The following is a 20,101-nucleotide window of genomic DNA, read 5'->3' as shown; positions in this document are numbered from 1 at the left end:
ATTATTATTGGAAAAAAGTTTTTAACAAAAAAATTGTCAAATTTGTTATCATTTTATCCTTGTGACTCACAACATATGGACATATGTGGTTAAAAATTTATCAACGGATGAACAGATGTGGCCAATTACAGAAATTGTTAATAAAACTGTTCAACTTCCGTTTGAATATCCAACTTCTTGGTGTTGCATGCCATTATTACATTCTTCATCCAATTAAAATAATCCTATCAACAATAACAATTGTGGAATAATATGCTTAGCAATAGAGATTTCAATTTCGTATGTATTACTTATTTTTCTGTTTTATGTACTTTATAAATAAAAATATTAAGTGTAACATTTTCTTAATAAAATTAACAATGCTACAAATTTAGTACTGTCTTTTAACATATCTTCATATAATATATACAATATTTTGTAAGCTCTTCATTGTTGGTCATTTTATAATTACTTATATTAATATATGTTTTTAAATTTTTACAGGTGTTTTACGTATTGTTATATGATATGTATTGCATAACAGTGCCAGAAACATGGATAGACTTTGGGCAGTCTACATTTAAAATGCCTAAAAAAACTAAACAGCTTTCTCAAGCTTGTATGAAACAGTTGCCATGTAATGATTGGGATGAATTTAAATTTAATAAGAGCTTTGGTCCTTATGAAAATTATTCAAATGCACGGGCTGTTGAGAAAGCAATAAGCGAAATGTCTGCGTCAGATGATAATATTGTTATACAGGAACAAACAAAGGAAACAAAAAAAAGACTTATAAAATCGCGAAAACTTTATGGCGACACATCCAGCAGCGATGGTATATAATAATTTATATTATATGTTTGGTTTTTGTAAAAAATAAATATAGTGATAAAAAACTGAATAGTGAGCGCGTTAGTGTGCATGTCTAGTCTATAATAAATTTTATATATTACAGTCAAAATATAAACCTGTTATAATAATTTTGAAAATTTGTAGCTGAACCAAAAAAGAAGAGATTTTTCATGTCATCACATTATATACCAGAAAGTGAATATATATCAGATTCACTGAGCCTATCGAATAAAAAATTGTCAACTAAACCATGTTTGTTATTAATGTATGCATAAAATATAAATAATATCAACTCTTTGTAAATTATACAATTTCATGCGCGCGCGCGCGCGTGTGTGTGTGTGTGTGTGTGTGTGTGTGTGTGTGTGTGTGTATGTTTATTTATTTATTTATTTATTTATTTATGTGTTTAGCATGTACATCTACAAAATCAAATAACGAGGTTACTGCAAATATGGACAATGGTTTTGAAGATTGGTTAAATGTTACAGATAGAATTTTGGAATATAAACCTGTAACAGATATCGTAAAAAGTGATGGATTGAAATACAATAATACAGGTATTACATTAATTAATATTTATATATTTGATTGTTGAAAAAAATGTTATCTTATTCGACTTTTACAAAAAATAACATTTGAAATTGAATAAGATATATTATTCAATTTCTTTAAAGTTTGAATTATATCTTATAGGATAAAATATAACTTTGTGCAAGATAATATTAAAAAATATGATAACTGTATATAAAAGCAAATGTAGAGATATCTTTTTCGTTTTATGAAATAAAAATGTAAAAATCTATTTAGAAAATTAAATAAAGACATATTTTTTATTTTGCTTTTCAGAAAACACAACAACCAGTGGTGATAAACAAGAAAAACAAGGAACTGTAAGAGGTATTTGAAATCATTACTATATATATATTACTATTAATACATAAATTTAGTAATAAATATAAATATTTATAAATAACAAAACCTAACCTTATTTCTATTTATACTGTTTTTCAGAAATGCCGAAAGCAGTTGACGACATAGTTGAACCAAAAAAAGATAAAACAGCTTTAGTGACGTTACATGGTATGTTTGAAAGTAATTTTCCACTTCTGTAATGCCATATACCTATTGACTAATGTTAATATAAATATATTTAGGGAGAGTCTTCTAAACATATAATGCGCATATAGCACACATTTATTTATATTGGGCGATGTTTTTTTCTATTACTTTTTCTTTCTATTACTTTTTTTCTATTACTCATTAATCTCTTACTCATTAATTTATTAAAATAATATATTTTGACACACACACACACACACACACACACACACACACGTATATATATATATATATATATATATATATATATATATATATCAAAATATATTAAAATAATATATTTCCCCTTGATCTCTTCTACATCTACAATGCAGCTCATAGCTTTATCGTGGGACACCCTGTATATATATATACATATATATATATATATATATATATATATATATATATATATATTATATGATTGGTTAATTTAATATATTAAATTAACCAATCAGCAATGTGAGCTATCGGATCCCACTCTATGTTTCTTGCAATTTTTTAGGAGATTCAGCTCGGCCAAGAATATTATCAGATATAACATTCCTTCTACAAGTAAATCGAATCATTTTGTATATCAACCATTGTTTGATATTATACAAAATAATGAAAATAAGGAAAATAATATGGACAAGGAATCAATAGAGTTGGAGCACACTGTTGTGGTAAGTTTGGTTTTACTTATTGATTACTAATAGATCTAATAATTATCACAAACTCAATAATTAAATAAAATCAATAATTAAATTAATTTCAATAATTAATTTCTATTGTACATTTTCAGTTTTATCTTATTTTTAATTGTTTGCTTCTTGTTTTTATTCAGAAAAATGTCGTTGAGGATATTATACAAAATTTGCGACAATTGAGCGTAAGCTGAACAAAATTATTCATTTCCTAGAAAATGGAAATGAACGAAATGAAATACAAGAAGTCGACTTCTCTCTTTTACCGAATTTCCCTCTCAGTACAGTACAGCAAATAGATAATTTCAATAATAGATTAGAAGATGCGAATGTTCGACGACTATTTGTAAGTATTTTATTCTTTATAAATTAAAAGGCTTACAGCAACAGTGACTTTATGGCTTGATGGCTTTAATTAATTACATTAATAAAAATTAAGTAAATTATATTCAGTCATCTAAATGTATAAAAGTAATATTATATTTTATTAATTATATAATAATTACTATTAATTATTGATTTAAGTATGTATATATACGTCATACGTCAGTTTTAGCAAAAATTTCAATTAAGAACATATCCATTCTTAAATAAATGAATGTAATTATCATAAAAATGTAATTAAATTTATGTTTTTATTAATATAATAATCATATAGTGAAAATTTATTAAAAATAATTAAAAGTATCAAGATTATTTAAAAAAATATATAAATTAAGCAAATTATGCAATAAATAATAATGAATAATAAATGCGCACATACACATTTAAAACATTTAAATATACATTTGTTACAGATGGTAAAAATGTCACAATTGGGTGAAGAAACTGTACCAAAACTTGTAAGGAATATAATGTTTCAAATTTTTTTATATGAACTTGCACAGGCATACTCATGGACGGGACAAAAGAAGAATAAATCAGCATTCAGAAAATCAAAATTAGCCGATACAATAATTGGTATATCAATTTTGTTGACGATTACTTTTTTAATTATTAATGGATCACGTTAATAAATTACGACATGTCTAGAAGATAGACAGAGATATTCTTACTTGCTCATTCGCTCATTTTTACACTCGTTCATTTTGTCACTCGCTTATTCGCTCAATCATTCATTTGCTCACTGGATTACTCGTTTATTCGCTCACTCATTTTGTTTCTATCTGTCATTGTCATTGTCTATGTCTTTGTTCTGTTTCTGTCAAAAACATAATCTGAAGAAACGTAGTTTTTTTTTTAAATAATTATGTTTACATAAACTTTTCCAAATTCCTCTCATAAATTATGATACTTCCTCGGCCGAGATGTGCTTGAAGAGATTTATGCTTCTTAAAAATTTCCTCCACAAGAAAAAAAGAACAACCGTTCCTTGTAATCCCGTATTCGATCTGATTAAATTGCGTCGCTTGTATCTATTTGCTGGACTCGTGCCATAATTAATTAACGTTAAAATAATAATTAAAAAAATAATCGTACAAAATTTTCATATCGAAATTTGTCTCAAATTTAAATCAAAACATATCTGATTATGTGATTATTCCGAATCACATTGTACACTTATATAATAATAAAAATATTTGTATATAAGCTAAATTCTGATATTCACTGCCAGTATTGAAAATCTATAATATACGTGTCCTGAACTATATTTAAATATTTAAATATAGTTTAGGATACGTCGAAATGCAGTTATATTTATATCGATTATTTTATTACTTCGTTTGTAGCCATTGTTTTAAAGAAAGATTCAAATACCACGGTAACTGAAGTAGAGGGATGTATGCAAGAGTGGTTGCGACGATCTGACGGTGACAGATTGCGAATATTACAGAAATAGGTTTTTTTATATATAAAAATGTGTTTTTTATATTATAAATTTTATTTAAAAGTTTATATTTCTAATGTTAATAGTTAATAAATATATATTAAATAGACGAAAATAAATATAAATAAAGCTTTGTAAAGAATGTCTATTTATTGTCGACTAAAAGTCGACGTAATCACCATAACCTGTATTAAATAATCTGAAAGTCGACTTATTGTCGGCCAAAAGTCAACCTCGTCGCCATAACCAAGCAAAATATGTCGACTTATAGTTGTCATAAAGTCGACTTTAAGTTGACTGATATGGCTGACTTATAGCCGACTATAGTCGGGACATTTGTCGACTATTAGTCGACTATAAGTTGACATTCAATCTAATTTTAAAGTCGACTTTAGACTTTTTCTGCTGACTTATAGTCGACTAATAGTCGGCTTTGTGCTGTTTGGGATACCATCCATATACAGGCACGCACGACATGCGTATGTGTAATAAATAATAAAAATTAAAAAAAATGAAATTTGAATTTTACAAATAAAGAATAAAATATAAAATATGCAATAAAAAATATAATGAAATCTTTTTTATATTTCTTTTATTATTTTCTGATTAGATATATTTCTATTTTTAATATAATAAAATGTGTGTGTGTGTGTGTGTGTGTGTGTGTGTGTGTGAGGAGGGGGGGGCGCATGTGCCTGTATATAAATTTATATCTATTATCGCGTTTACACAATGACGTTAAACTGATTTAGTAACAACCGTAGTTAGTGATTTCTTGTATTTAATTGGATCACAATTTTAGATTTAAAAGAATGTACCAATCTAATGTGAGATTTTATTAACTACAGTTGTTACTAAGCCGAATTAACGTCATCGTGTAAACGTAGTAAATTTTTAGAATGATAAACGCTAGTGGCTCGACATTAGAATCATCAAACGAGCAAATTTAGAGCCGAAATAAAAAGATGATTGTAATAGAATCGTAGTCGTAGTCATAATTCCAACGCAATTCCTTGTGCGTTGGAATTATGACTACGATTATGTCTGCGACTCTGTTACAACCGTCGGCCTATTCTACAATGCATCTGTCAGTGTCATGGGCCGTAGACTGTAAGAATGGGCCAATTACAATCAAGTATTCTTCCCACATTCGTCTGTGATTGGTCAATTCTTATGACTTGCGGCTTGTAACACTGACGTATTGTAGAACAAGCCTTAAGGCCATATCAGACTAGCGGTTGTCCGGTTAACAATTCTACTATTACTAATCACATTGAGTAACCAGGACCTGCTACATTGTGATTGGCTAAAATAGAATCGTCAACCAGCAATCGTAACTGCGCAATCGCTAATCTGATATGACCTTTAGGCCTTTCTACAATGCGTTGTGTGTCGGTGTCAGTGTTGCAAGCCGCAAGCTACAAGAATTAATCAGTCACAGAATGTGGGGAGAATACTTAATTGTGATTGGTCCATTCTTACGGCCCACGACCCACGACATCAATATATGACGCATTGTAGAACAGATCTTAGGCCTAACTTGGCGAGAATATAGCGCGAGGGTTAGATGACTGCCCTTGTCTATTATTCGTTTGATCCAAACTCCGAGCAAGAATTTTCTTTCCTCTTTCCCTCCCTCTCTCCGCGCGGAGGAAGAAGGGAGGGAAGAAAAATTCTTAATAAAAAGTTAATAATAAAAAGTTTTCCCTGCGTACGTCTATTCAGCAAATATTTTTTAACATTCATAATAAAAGTCTATTATTAAATACAGACAATATATTATATACAAATATATACATATCACATATTGTTAAGAAGGACTAGTACATTTTTTAATTTAAGTGCGATGTTTTTTTCTTCGAAGCCATCGTTAGGAATAAATAATCATTATCTTTATTTTTGTATAATTTTATATCTCGCAATAAACTGTTGCGGTTCCTTTGTTTTATTATTAAGTTTAAATTTCGTGTGCATTTGACTGTACAGCATACGTATGTAATCATTAAGCATGTAAACGTGATCACTGCGCATACTTCGCTATATTATGTCGGTATGACAGATTTTCTAATAAAAAAAGTGGTCAACTTTAACGCTTAATATCGCGGTTTGTGAGGCAGACCGCCGCGTTTTTCTGCCAATTTTCTTTATTTTGAATGAAATCGCATCGATTGAGCTTAATTTTATCAAATTATCGGAGGACCATATTCTAAATAATTATCAAGTGATCAGTAATGAGAAAGAGAGAGAAAGAGAAGAAGGAGAGGGAAAAAGGGAGAGAGAGAAAGAAAGAGAGAAACGGAAGGAGCAACAAATGTGAATGTTTATACTCACGTATGACTTTGCATAACGATCAGTCGATTCTAACGATGACACAGGTCTATATCGAATAACTACTTAAAAATTCTTCCACTTTTTTTTATACATTGTATTATGTTTCAACACATTCATGTAGTATGTTCACTCACTTGATCAATTAAACAAGGAATTTATTAATAAATCAATCAATAACTAATTATTCAATATATAAAATCACTAGTAAATCATTTGTTCACTATGCAAAAGTTATTTGAAGTGACTACTGTTCCTTATAATGGTTTTGATTCCTCATGAATCGATGCAGATCACGAATAATTAGCAAAAATAATGTGTAAAGCAAACTCGGCAAATAATATAACAAAGTTCGAAATGATAGGAAAACAAAACGCGAAACGTTACAGCCGTTTAAAAAAATTTATATAGAAACAAAACACATCAACTCAACTCAGAGATCTCAACAAGACTATTCGAAAGAAACACGTGTTTACTGGACAATGGACTGTGTTCAGTCACAATGGCTGCGTTCCAGCAGCATCATACGCATTATTTTGCGCCCAAATGGTCGTTCCGCAAAGCATTGTACATGAAAGCTTACTCATAACCTATATCTAATGACAATTGCTTTTATTTCAAAAAATTTTCAAAATAATAATTTACATAATATGTTTTAAGCAACACAATCTGTATTAAATTAAAAAATTCTGAAATTGATTAATTAATCGACTTATTCGAAGATAGTGATAGTGATAATGACTGCGTTCCGATATTCACTGCCTATAAGTACTGAAAATATATAGTTCAGGTCACGTATATTATAGATTTTCAGTACTGGCAGTGAATATCGGAACGCAGCCAATGACAATGAATTTGTAAAATTTCTTTCTTCCGACTTGAGCGATTTGATATTAAATATAAATACAATTATCCAAGATAATAAATCTGATTTAAATAAAGTTTCTAAAGTTCAGAACTACGTGAAAAATGTTGTTAATTATTTAAATGCCGATGACTTTAAAAAGCACTTTCGGTATGTAACCTGAAAAAATAATTTGCAATAAATATGAATATTATATTAATCAATATATTTGTAACCGTATATTTGTATATATAAGAATATTGTATATAAAAGAATATAATTAATAACATTGTGTTAATAGATTATATCCAATCGTTTGAAAGAATTTTATTATTAATTGGTCCAATACTGGAAGAAAAGAAGCGAATTTGGAAACAAATTAATTCCAGCAAAAAATCAACTATTAATGTCATTATAATTTATAGCTACACCTGAAAGTTTTCGGTATAATTTTATATTAATTTGTTATCTCTATTGAATACAATAATCTAAAAATGCCGTCTATTAAAAAAAATTGAAGAAAATATGTATAGTGTACTTAGAGTTCAAGATAAAATAAAATTTTCTACTTTATGTATTCTTATTAATGACTTGAATTTAAGCCGAAATGTTTATAATGTATTTCTTATTGAATACAGGTAAATTTTCCTAAAACTATGCTTGACTCTCATTATTTTCATACATATTTCCTTCAATTTTTATCTCTATTAATCATTTCAATAGATATAGACTAATTTTTGAATAAAAAATATATCAATACAAGCCAAAAATATGTTAATAAACAATTGAAAAAGAAACATAGTATAGCTCAGAAGGCAAGATTTTAAGCATTTAATTATACATATGTATATGTAATTATACATATGTATATGTGTACGAATTAAATTCATTGCTTATATAATATCTTCAACGCTTTGCAATGTAGCGGCTTTAAATTGAATTAAATTTAATACCGATTATATGAACCTCTTCTTTTATCCCCCTCATAAGAAATTCTGATTGTGAAAAATATTATTTCAACCAGAAATCGAACCTGAATCTTCCACTCTTAGACATTTTATTCTTTGACTACTAAAGCTTAATTTTTGTATGCAGATCAGTGAGTGATATGTTTGGAGTTGATAAAACAACTTGCTTTCGAGCATTAAGGAGAATCATATTTGCTCTTTTTCAAATTGCACATCAATTTATTCAATGATAAAAAGCTATTGGACAAAAAGCTACCAAAGTAATGAATGATTTTTATAAAATAAATGGATTATTGGAGCTATCGATGGAACACTCATCGAAATAAATAAACTACTGAAAATGATGATGATTATATTTGCCGTAAAGGATACCTCGCTATCCATCTTTAAATAAACACAAAGTTTTATACTATATATATGTTAAATTTACATATTATACAAGGCATATTTTAAGTATGTTATAACTTTAGCGGGCGATTTTTTTAATCATTTAAAGTTTAAAAGCCTTAATAAATATAAATTTTAAAACCAATAGCTACTGATGTATAAAATGTTCAAATTTCTCCAAAAAATCATTTTCTTAAATATTCAAATATTCAAATTATCTAACATATATCCATAACATTTGTGTGAGCGATCTATCTAATGGATTTATATCTAATGGATTTATAGATATAATGTAAAATATTTATATTTAAAATATTTAATGTAAAATATTTAAATGTTTTTTTGAAATTTCAACTTGTATTTCAGGCAGTTTGCACTCAAAAACTATTATTTACAAGTGTAAGTAGGTCATGCAGGAATGTTATGTAATTCACAAATAAATGACTATATGGAGCAACCAGATGTCTACTTTCCTGATGAAAGTTACATTGTAGGAGATGTTGCATATCCTATCCTATTTAAATTTAATAGTGCTCTTTAAAAATAATGGCTATCTTACTTGGAAAGAAATTAATTGTTGTCTGGCAGCAGTTCGCATAATAATTGAAAGAGCATTTGGAATATTAAAAACAAGATGGAGAAGAATGTTTGATAGATTGTCATTTGTAGATTTAAAAAAATTCCTGAATATATAGTTGCTCCGTCACAATATTTGTATTTTAAATAATGATATAATAGATAATATTGAAAATAATATTGAAAATCAATGTCATAATACATTTGAATGCATGCAAAATGCAAATATTGATGCTGTTAAAGCAAAACATAATATGATAATGAACAATTTACAAATGCGATTTTAGTTTAAATTTGAGTTTTTATAACAATGTTTTATAAGTTATAAGTATTTGAAGTATTATAAGTGTTATAAATTATTGTATAATTTTTTAAAGACATTCTAATTACTCTCATAAGTTCTTATAAGTTCTCAATTTCAACATTTATAAATTTTTACAACGTAATGTAAAACGGTTATATAAATTTAATAATGCATTTTGCATTTGTTTAATTATGACAATTTATTAATGAAGAATTTTTTGTGATCGTTTACTCCAAACATAAAATACAATGTTTTGTATTTATTTTTTAATTTTAATAATTTTTAATAAAAAAAGATATTTTAAGTAATAAGATTGTACTTTCTTTACATTGTGACGTGGTGCCATTCCTACTATGGGACGAGCTATGGTTGTAAACGCAGCACAATTGGCATCATACTCTCAGGCAAAACAAGCATTGCTGGACACAGAATATTGTAAGGAAAATATTGTATTACACTTTGCAAAGTTCTATGATTTCTGGTTTAGTCACCATTGCTGCTTCTATGCTGTAGATATCGCTAAAACAAGAATCTAAAATATGAAAACAATAAATGACAAACCAGAGTTTACAGGTGCAATCGATGTCCTGACTAAAGTTATAAGAAATGAAGGTTTATTTGCATTATGGAAAGACTTCTTCCCATATTGTACATGCATGTCTAAGGCCACATACAGTCCTGACGTTTATTTTCCTTAAACAAATAACCGCTGCTTATAAAACATACTTGGCATAGTTGCAATTGTGTGCCTTTGCAAAAAATTGTTATTAATAATTAAGTCTTTGAGAATCTTTGAGAGTCTTTCAGAATCTTTATTTTTTTTTTTTTTACCATTTATCACATATTTTCAGAAGCATTATTTTTATTATAAGTCCATTTTTTAACATATTTATTATCAAATGTTACGCACATATTTGCAATGTTATTTTATAAATTCTATATAAACATATAGAATTTATCCGATAAAAATTGTATCCATAGCAATTTGTATAAAATTATTCATAAATTTTTAATTTTTGGAGAATGCATTTTTGTAAAGAAAGTGAAGAACTGTATAATATAAAGATGAATTTTTATTTCTATATAAATTTATGTGTGTACTCACAAAATTTTTAATCTGCCAAACAATTTAATATATAATATGCTAAAATGTTTTATCATTATTTTATAGAAAAAGAAAGGCATTATACTCTATGAATGTACAAATTCGGAGCTCGCCTGATACAAACTCTAGTCTAGGTGTATCATTCGAGTTAGCCTTTTATATCACATTCGAATATTACTTTATTATATAAAATATAAAATAAAAACAGAATTTCATTATTATAAATAAAATAATCAGTTCTTCAAAACTTAGTGTACTCTTAATAAAATTTAAACAAAAATTTACAAATAAAAAAAATATTAATCAATTTCAAAATAACAAAAACATTTCGTTTGAAACTATAATATAAAAAGAAACAATGCAAATTTATAAATATAATTAAAAAATTGAATAATATTTAAAATAACTTAAAAAAAAGTTGTATTACTTTTTTGTTGAGTATAACTTTATCATTACGTTCAATAATTTTTGTTACATGCTAATTTTTCCTTATGCATCTGAACTCTTTCCTCTCTAAATTTTTCAAACATTTCAAGTTTTTTTCTTCTCGCATTTTTTTCCTTAAACGAGCTTTAATTTCACTTATTAATTCATCTAAGAGAGCTTCTCTTTTCCTTTTGGACACTTTACGATTTGCTGACGATGTTAATGATGACGTTGAACTAAAATGCTGAAAACTGACTTCGATCAGCTTTTGAAGCCAAATTTTGGAGTGACCCATGTTCGATTGCCAAAAATATTATCCATATCCTATTAGAAAAAAATTTTTAATATTTTTTATAACTTTCAATCTTTCTATAATTTTCTCTCTTTTAATAAAATCATACAGTTCTTTTAAAATACCTCATAAAATGATCAATTTTTTCTGTTGTTGCCAAATTTGTTATTATGATCTTTGATATTTTTATAAGTATGTTTTAAATAAGCAATCTTATTGCTGCACTGAATTACAGTCTTCCGTATCTTAGGATTAATTCTATTTATTTCTTTGGCAATAGTTTCCCAAAATTGTCCTTGTTTCAATTGTCTTTTTTTAAGTTATTTTCTTTCTCTTTGTATATTGTTAAAAGGAGACGAGTATTATTCCCATAATGAAATGTTTCTTTCTATGGAAACATTTTTAAAAATTATGAATATATTATAATAAAGAGTAATAATAATAATAAATTTTTTATAAAGTCCTACCCATGTAACACATGGACGCAACACGTCCTTTGGACGTCCGAAATATGTCCTGAAACGTCCCATATATCACGGTACACTGGATGTCTAAAATACGTCCCAAGAACGTTTGGATGTCTTATAATAAAATTATTTATACAGACGTTTTAGGGATGTCCAAGTATGTCGTCAATATATCCAATTTTTCAACCCAGTTCATTTATAATTTTTTTATAGTTTTCTTAAATAAAATTGAATGAGTTTGTTACATATATTTGTCCTACGTCTAAATAATAATTCTGAAATATCTATGTTTATCGTCTTATAATTGACGTTTATAGGACATCAGAAGGATGTCTTGGAAATGTTTTATTTTCTAGTAATAGAAATCACTATAAAATTACCTTTTTTTTAAAAAAAGATAAAAAAAGGGTGTCAAGTATAGTGGATATTGCCAACTCAAATGATTGTGTAAAATTTATATAAAAGATTTGATATCAATAATTGGCGCCAAATTATAGTCTTACAAACATGAAGCTACAAGTCCATTTTAGTCAAATTATATATTTCAATCGTATAAAAGATTTGATAAACCTGTTTTAAAAAAATAAAACTCAAGTAGTAGTTTCTTTAATTTAAAAATAATAAAAACCAAATTATATGTATATCTTTCTATCCATTAAAAACTTCTTTTTCTAATCCAAGTGGTAGTAATTATTTAGCTTTAAAATATTTTTATATCACAAAATTACTCAATTACTCAATTTATGTTTTTATTACAAAGAATTATAAAGTAACAGTATAAAATAAATGATAAAATTTTATTTAAATAAAAAAAATTTTTATGTAAAAATACTTGGCGCTGCTTAGATCAAACAAAAATGCAAAACTAATGAGATTATTTGAATGTTACAAATAAAGGCAAAATTTATTATTTAACTAAAATGGACTTGTAGCTTCATGTTTGTAAGACTATAACTTGGCGCCAATTATTGATATCAAATTTTTTATATAAATTTTACACAATCATTTGAGTTGGCAATATCCACTATACTTGACACCCTTTTTTTATCTTTTTTTAAAAAAAAGGTAATTTTATAGTGATATCAGACATTTTGAAGTATTCCACTATACTATCCACTTGACACCCTTTTTTTACTTTTTTTTAAAAAAAAGATAATTTTATAGTGTATATATATATATATATATATATATATATATATATTGGAAGAAATAATAAACTTAAATAATCATCTATGCAATCCGATCAAACAATGTGTATATATACACACATATATATTATTAAATAGTTTAAGATCAATAAGTTGGATCGATAAGTTGGAAATTATCAAATATCAATCTTTAAATTCTTTGTAAATTTTGTAATTTTATATATATATGTATGTAATTGTTTAATAATAAATAGTTGATTAGAAATATGATTCAAAATTATAATATATGTATAGTTCTCTAGATATGTTATTTTTTTAATTGACAAATTTTCATTTTTATTCGCTTTGGAACTGATTTTTCTAGAGTGACATAATAAGAGTATGTAGATAAGATTGAATAAAAGAATAATATCTTTGTTCTCTGATAAAATGGAAAATAGAACTTACCTGCAAAGTATAGACACAAACATGAGTTACACTCCAAAATTATTACAAACTCGCCGCGAACGTCAACATCATTGGCCACCACTCGGACGTGCAGAAAAAGAATAATAGTAGTATGCAATTTATTAATACTGCTAATGTTTCCTTTTTAATTTTAATATACGCGTATTTATTATTATATTGATACCCGAGAGGTCTAACCAAAAACACTACCGTGTTTACATCAATCAATTTTATCGACCCAGCGGATAAATCATGTCGATAAATCAGGGTCACTGCAGGACCCAGCGAACATTGATTGGCTAGATTCAATAACCCTGACTTCAGTCTGATAATCCGCTGGGTCGATAAGATTAATAATGACATCTCGTGACAGACGTTGCAGCCGTACAAAGGCGACGATAATGACGTTTCTTAAAGTAAAAATTTCCAAATCAGACTTTGTGTAGCAATATCTCTGCTTGTAGAGCACGTAGCAGAAAAATAAAAATACTTTTATTATGCAAGTCAGACTCAAGCTATCGATCAAGCCTATTTAGAACTTGATCAGTTCCGTTATTGAGATATGATAATGTCAGATGCTCGAACCTCGACGATTCGCGTAAAGTCACACGGCAGTGTTCTCGGTTGACTTGACACCCGAGACACTACTGTGTCTCCTGATATTATTAATTTAATTATATTAATTAATATTATAGACGAATTAACTTTAAATATCACATATATTATTTAATGTTCTAAGAATACCGTTGCTTTCAAGGAAGTATGCAATTTACAATATATGCAATCATATATTTATTTATAAGCTATTATATGTTTTTTATACCAATTGATTTATCTCATTATTCTATAAATAAAAATATTAAGATAGATAATTAGTTAAAGACTAATAGTTTATGAGATATTTTAAATTTTATATCAAAATATGTCATAATGAAATATAAAATATCTCGTAAATTATTGATTATTTGATCACATTACGCGTACATAAAAATATTAAATAATATTTTCATGCCATTGTCGTCACTACTTTTAATTATGCTCAATATTCTATAATTTGATTTGGTTCTTTATTTTCATCAATATACTCATGTAAAGTTGAATAAATTAGCAGGAATTAAAATGAAACTAATTGTTTTCGACATAGAGTGAAATGCAGAATGAAAATTTCAATTCTTAATGTAATGATCTATTTGCATGTAAATATGTCAAGTAATAGAAATATATTTTATCTACAGTTTTACATATATTGCTAATTGCAATCATGCCGAAATAAAAACAATATAACCATAAGTACCGGCGAAGAATTTCGCAACACGTGATACAGGAAACATGATACAGAACAATCTTCAAGTATAAAAACAACGAAATGGCATATTCGGTCGAAAATTGCGATAGCTGTCTTCTAGTAAATGGACGACGAAATGAATGCTATCTCGGAAATCGCATTAGATGAAATTATCCAACACAACATACAAGAGGAAATTATACCGGAAATCTTACAGGAAGCAATAATCAGAGACGAATTTATATCACTCAAATATGATACTAATTCTTCATCAGAATCAGATGATGGACATAATGGTATGAATATTGATCGATTGCAAAAAAATCTCGTGAAATGGAGCCATGTTCCATAACATTTGTAAATCCGCCGTGACCAGTCTATTGCAAGTTTTGAGAAAAGAAAATGCTATGCAGTCTCTTCCATCAGACGCCCGAACGCTCTTAAAAATCCCAAGGAAAGCAATAACTATCTCAATGGAACATGGTCAATATGCTCATTTTGATATTGGTGAAGGCTTACGTCATATTATGGAAACAAGTACTGTTATTAGGTGTACAAAAAAGTTCTGAGCTTTTTTTTGTAAAATTCAATCTTTGTTCAAAAACAAACAAAAAAATATTAATCAGCGAAATATTCCCCGTTTGCATCAACGATCTTTTGCCATCTTTCGGATAGCTTGCGAATTCCTTGACGATAGAAGCTCACCAGCTTCGAAGCGATAAAGTCATTAATGCATTTTCGTATCTCTTTAAATCTCGAAATGTGTATCAGCCAAATGATGCTGCAGCGACCGGAATAGGTAGTAATCGGAAGGCGCCATGTCTGGGCTATACGCCGCGTGCGGGAGAAGTTCCCATCCTAACGCAAAGATATGGTCCTGAGTCGCTTTCGCAACATGTGGTCGCATTGTCATGAAGCAAGATCATTTTACGACGTTCTTGGCCAGTAAATGGCTTCTTTTCTTCTAATGCATCGCTCAAATTGATCAATTGTTGTTGGTAGCGGTCTGCCGTGATTGTTTCACCCGGTTGTAATAACTCGTAATACAACACACTTTTCCAATCCCACCAGATACAGAGCAAAATCTTCTTGGCATGGATATTGGGCTTTGGCGTCGATGTCGAAGGTTGATCAAAGTCAACCCATGATTTTCTACGTTTAGGGTTATCATAAAGAATCCACTTTTCATCGGCTGTAATGATTTTGTGCAGAAAATCTTTTTTCCGGAAAGCAAAGTGAGTGCAGTGTCATGCCTACGATTTTTGTCTTCGGACAATTCATGCGGAACCCATCTGCCTTCCTTCTGAACCTTTCCCATCGTATGTAAACGTACGGAAATGGTTTGCTGCGTAACGCCAAGCTGTTCTGCAAGCTTCTTTTCAGTTTGCGCAGAGTTTATATCCAGCAGTGCTTGCAATTCGTCCGTTTCAATCTTTTGAGGGCGTCCAGCACGCGGTCATCTTTAAGACTGAAATCTCCTTGGCGAAATTTTTAATATCATCTTTTACATGTAGTATGACTTACAGCGTTCTCTCCATATGCAGCACAAATCATTGCAGTGGCTTCAGCAGCATTTTTCTTCAGATGAAACGCAAAGTGGATGGAAAATCGAATGCTCTTTTGTTATTGTCGTGAATACTACTGATTTTTGAGGTTATGTGCATCAAATGCCAAACCGTGGCATTTTAGAAGGCCAAATATCAACGCTTTAAAGCTGCAAAAGTGCGGGAAGATATATAAAATTTAAATTGTTATTTCGGTTGTATGAAATCTAAAGCTCAGAACTTTTTTGTACACCTAATACATTCCTGATGAAATTCATTTATCCATCAACATTGATGGACTACCACTTATCAAAAGTTCTGAGAATTAATTCTGACCAATTCTTGGAAGTTTTCGAAATTTTCAAAACAAGACCACACCATTTCTCATTAGTGCCTTTCATAGATATCGAAAACTTCCAGTTGCTGCAATATTTTTACAGTACTTTATTGAAGAAGCAAAAGACCTTATACAGAATGGCTATATTTATAAAAATATTAACAGAAAAGTCATTATTGATTGTTTTATATGTGATGCTTCTGTAAGAGCGTATATTTGCTGCATTAAAAGTCATGGAGGATATTATGCATGTAGCAAGTGTAAAACCAAAAGCATCTATAAAAAAGGAAAAGTAATATATCCAGAATGAACGCTTCATTATGAACAGCAGAATCATTTGCGATGCAATCTGAAGAGCATCATATTGGAATAAGCCCCTTATTAAATCTTAATATTGATATGGTTTCACAAGTGCCATATGATCATATGCACTTAATGATATTAGGCCAAGTAAAAAAATGTTGAAAATTTTGACTGGGAAACTAAAACTGAAATTGAGTGCACAACAAGTTTTGGAAATTTCCAAACGACAGCTCGAACTTAGAAAGTACGTTCCGAATGATTTTGTCCGAAAACCAAGAGCTTTGGACGAGCTTGATCGCATGAAAGCTACTGAATATCGCGAATTTCTGTTATATATTGGACAATCATATTGCACAAGATAATAAAGTATACAATCTGATGTACATAATCATTTTGTAAAACTATCAGTGGCTATACGTCTTCTAGCAACTCCTAATATTGATGTCAAGCAAAATAGATATTCGAAAGGTTTGTTAGAACAAACAATATTTTGCTGAGTTTCTGCGGTTGTATGGAGTGCATAATGCAACATATAATACGCATGGATTATTACACTTGGCTGATGATGCATTGCAGTGAGGAGCACTTGATGAATTTTCTGCATTTATTTTCGAAAACTATTTACAACACATAAAAAAATTGATCAAAGGTAGTGATAAACCTCTTGAGCAATTAAATAATTATTTACATGAAATCAGAAATAACTACTATAATGAATCCGTCAAAGATGCCATTCAGACATATAAATTAGGAAGAGAATATTATGATGGAAATTTGATTGATGGATGTACGTCGCCCATGTACAAGGACATTCAGTTCAAAAATTTTAAAATCACAATAAAACGATCAAATAACTACTGTATCATGGCAGACGAAAGTGTTGTAATGATTGAAACTACTTGCCATCGCAATAATTCCATAGCAGTTATTAGCAAAATGTTAAAAAATGTAAAACCATTTTTTCATATACTAGCACTAGCGACATGTTTTGATATTATTCAATTTTCTAGCGAATATAGCTTGCAAGCGTTTTCAATTGAAAATATTAGAAATAAAGATGTAATTCTTCCGATTTTTTATGTATTCAATCAATCTGAAGACCATCACAAAAATATTGTCGTCTTTCCATTCATCCATGGACAATAACTATTTGCACATAACTCCAAGCATGTCTTCCACATTTTATATCGTTCTCTTTATTGAAGAGGACTCTATGAAGGTTGTTCCTGATTTTTGGACATTTAAATCATCAGGGACACACTATTGCTCATGGTCTCTAAATAAGACTTTTCCGACGAAGTACGTAGCAAATAGAATTGTGCCAGATGAGGAATGGTCATTCTACAAATGCAGAATACTCATTCGTTTGGTATGTAGCACGTGCACACGCGCACACGCATGCACACATAATGTATTTACAATCGAAGTTCTATTTAGTACGGTTCAACTAATTGCTTAATTTCAACTTTTCTCGTAATTTATTTCAACTTACAATACTTTTATAAGATAAAAAGCAGAATGTATATTTATATATTTTTTATCACAAAACGAATATAGAACAAAATCTTTTTCAGGTGATTATAAAACAGCTCGGTGGCATTTAGGACAAGCAGAAATTACATTTGATTTCTCTAGTGTATCAGAGGTTGCAGGTAAAAGAATTCATAAACCTAATAGGAAATATGTTTCCGATTCATCCGATACATCTGAAGATAACAGTACAAAATATAAAAATAAAAGCTCTTTAAAAAAATAAGATACCACAATCTATGTCAAAAGAACATAGATTACATAGATTCAGAGATAAAGATAGATTTATCGAAAGCTCTACAAGAGAAATCAAAGCGAATTCTTGATATCAACCAAAAACTTGTCTCGATGCTATCAAGATCAAATAATTTTATACATTCACGATCATCTCTTAATGTCAATAAGACTATTGACCAATTTAAAGAAAATTATTTTCCGTTTCCTGTGACATTTTTTAAATTTTATTCAATTTTTGTAAAATTATATTCTTTTACATATTTCAGATGTCACTTCATAAGGAGAATGCAGTACGGGAGACACGATAGTGCAAATAAATCAATCGATCAATCAACTTACTGAACAAACTCAGATGCAATTAACTGAAAAAAGAATTGAAAAATCACGATATGGTGGAGAGACAGGTATAATATTTTGTTGTTAAAATAATAAACATTGATAACTTCGCAAGTTTTATATTTTGTACATTTTTAACAGAATTTGAGAAACAAGTCATTAGAGATCTGACAATGATCAAATTTGATATGCGAGCAATTCTGGAAATAGTAACAACATTGAGTCAGATCTGGACTGAGAAAAATGGAGAAATTGATGGAGAAATAATCTTGAGGTAGCAAGAGGCGAAGAAAATATTTTGTCAACTTTTCCTTTGCAAAATTGGCAAAGTTTCCTTAAATTGGAAAATTTATTACAAATTAAAGATATTGCACGCGCACAACTCGTAAGTTTAACTACGTATTATTATTATTATAGCTTTATAGATGTCTATATTTATCAACTACGTGGTTAATGTGATATTAAACCTATTATTATAATAAGTACAATTAAAAGTTAATCTCCTCCTAATCTCTCCTAATTTTCAACCCACTAGAATATATATTACAAATAAACATAAATAATTTCATTTTTATAATCAATATAATAAATCTGAAAGCATTAAAGAACCGAATAATAGGATGGTATTACTCGAAAGACAAGATTTTAGGTACCTCATTTTTTTTCACTTTATGTATATATAAATTCAGAACGCGATTACTTATATGACCACATGTCGTTATTTTTAACCGACTTGCAACGTAGCAATACAAGCTATAGACGAATTTTAATAAATTGATTATCAAATTTGA

The 20,101-nt window shown here is 28.6% G+C and overlaps 2 protein-coding genes and 1 pseudogene across 5 annotated transcripts; all 3 read left to right on the top strand.

Annotated features, from left to right (window-relative positions):
• The first annotated feature begins 140 nt into the window (after window positions 1-140).
• Window positions 141-4,588, top strand: LOC105424078 (uncharacterized). The gene is made up of 10 exons (XM_089074145.1): window positions 141-279; window positions 484-814; window positions 976-1,083; window positions 1,245-1,391; window positions 1,681-1,731; window positions 1,846-1,926; window positions 2,438-2,566; window positions 2,774-2,964; window positions 3,416-3,578; window positions 4,349-4,588. The coding sequence occupies exons 1-10, from the start codon at window positions 253-255 to the stop codon at window positions 4,456-4,458; spliced, it is 1,338 nt and encodes a 445-aa protein (XP_088930271.1). The 5' UTR covers window positions 141-252; the 3' UTR covers window positions 4,459-4,588.
• Window positions 4,589-7,520: 2,932 nt separating this feature from the next.
• LOC105424080 (uncharacterized) lies at window positions 7,521-19,302 on the top strand. Of its 4 annotated transcripts, none has more exons than XM_089073861.1 (5): window positions 7,521-7,789; window positions 7,920-8,062; window positions 8,714-10,288; window positions 18,782-18,859; window positions 19,241-19,302. In XM_089073861.1, exons 3-5 carry the CDS (start codon window positions 10,207-10,209, stop codon window positions 19,252-19,254), a joined length of 174 nt encoding a protein of 57 aa, XP_088929987.1. In that variant the 5' UTR covers window positions 7,521-7,789; window positions 7,920-8,062; window positions 8,714-10,206; the 3' UTR covers window positions 19,255-19,302. The 4 variants fall into 4 exon arrangements, 3 of the variants coding, with proteins under 3 accessions (XP_088929987.1, XP_088929986.1, XP_088929985.1); XM_089073860.1 differs by lacking the exon at window positions 19,241-19,302 and adding an exon at window positions 18,461-18,576 and having other exon boundaries at window positions 18,782-19,193; XR_016138605.1 differs by lacking the exons at window positions 18,782-18,859; window positions 19,241-19,302 and adding an exon at window positions 10,367-11,118.
• On the top strand, window positions 14,985-18,464 carry LOC148937171 (uncharacterized; annotated as a pseudogene).
• Window positions 19,303-20,101: the final 799 nt, after the last annotated feature.

This window comes from Pogonomyrmex barbatus, unplaced genomic scaffold (assembly GCF_055798465.1).
Source record: "Pogonomyrmex barbatus isolate J1 unplaced genomic scaffold, ASM5579846v1 scaffold16, whole genome shotgun sequence".
NCBI classification, from domain to species: domain Eukaryota; kingdom Metazoa; phylum Arthropoda; class Insecta; order Hymenoptera; family Formicidae; genus Pogonomyrmex; species Pogonomyrmex barbatus.
Note: the sequence above shows the minus strand (reverse complement) of the source record. Positions and strands in the feature narration are given on the sequence as shown.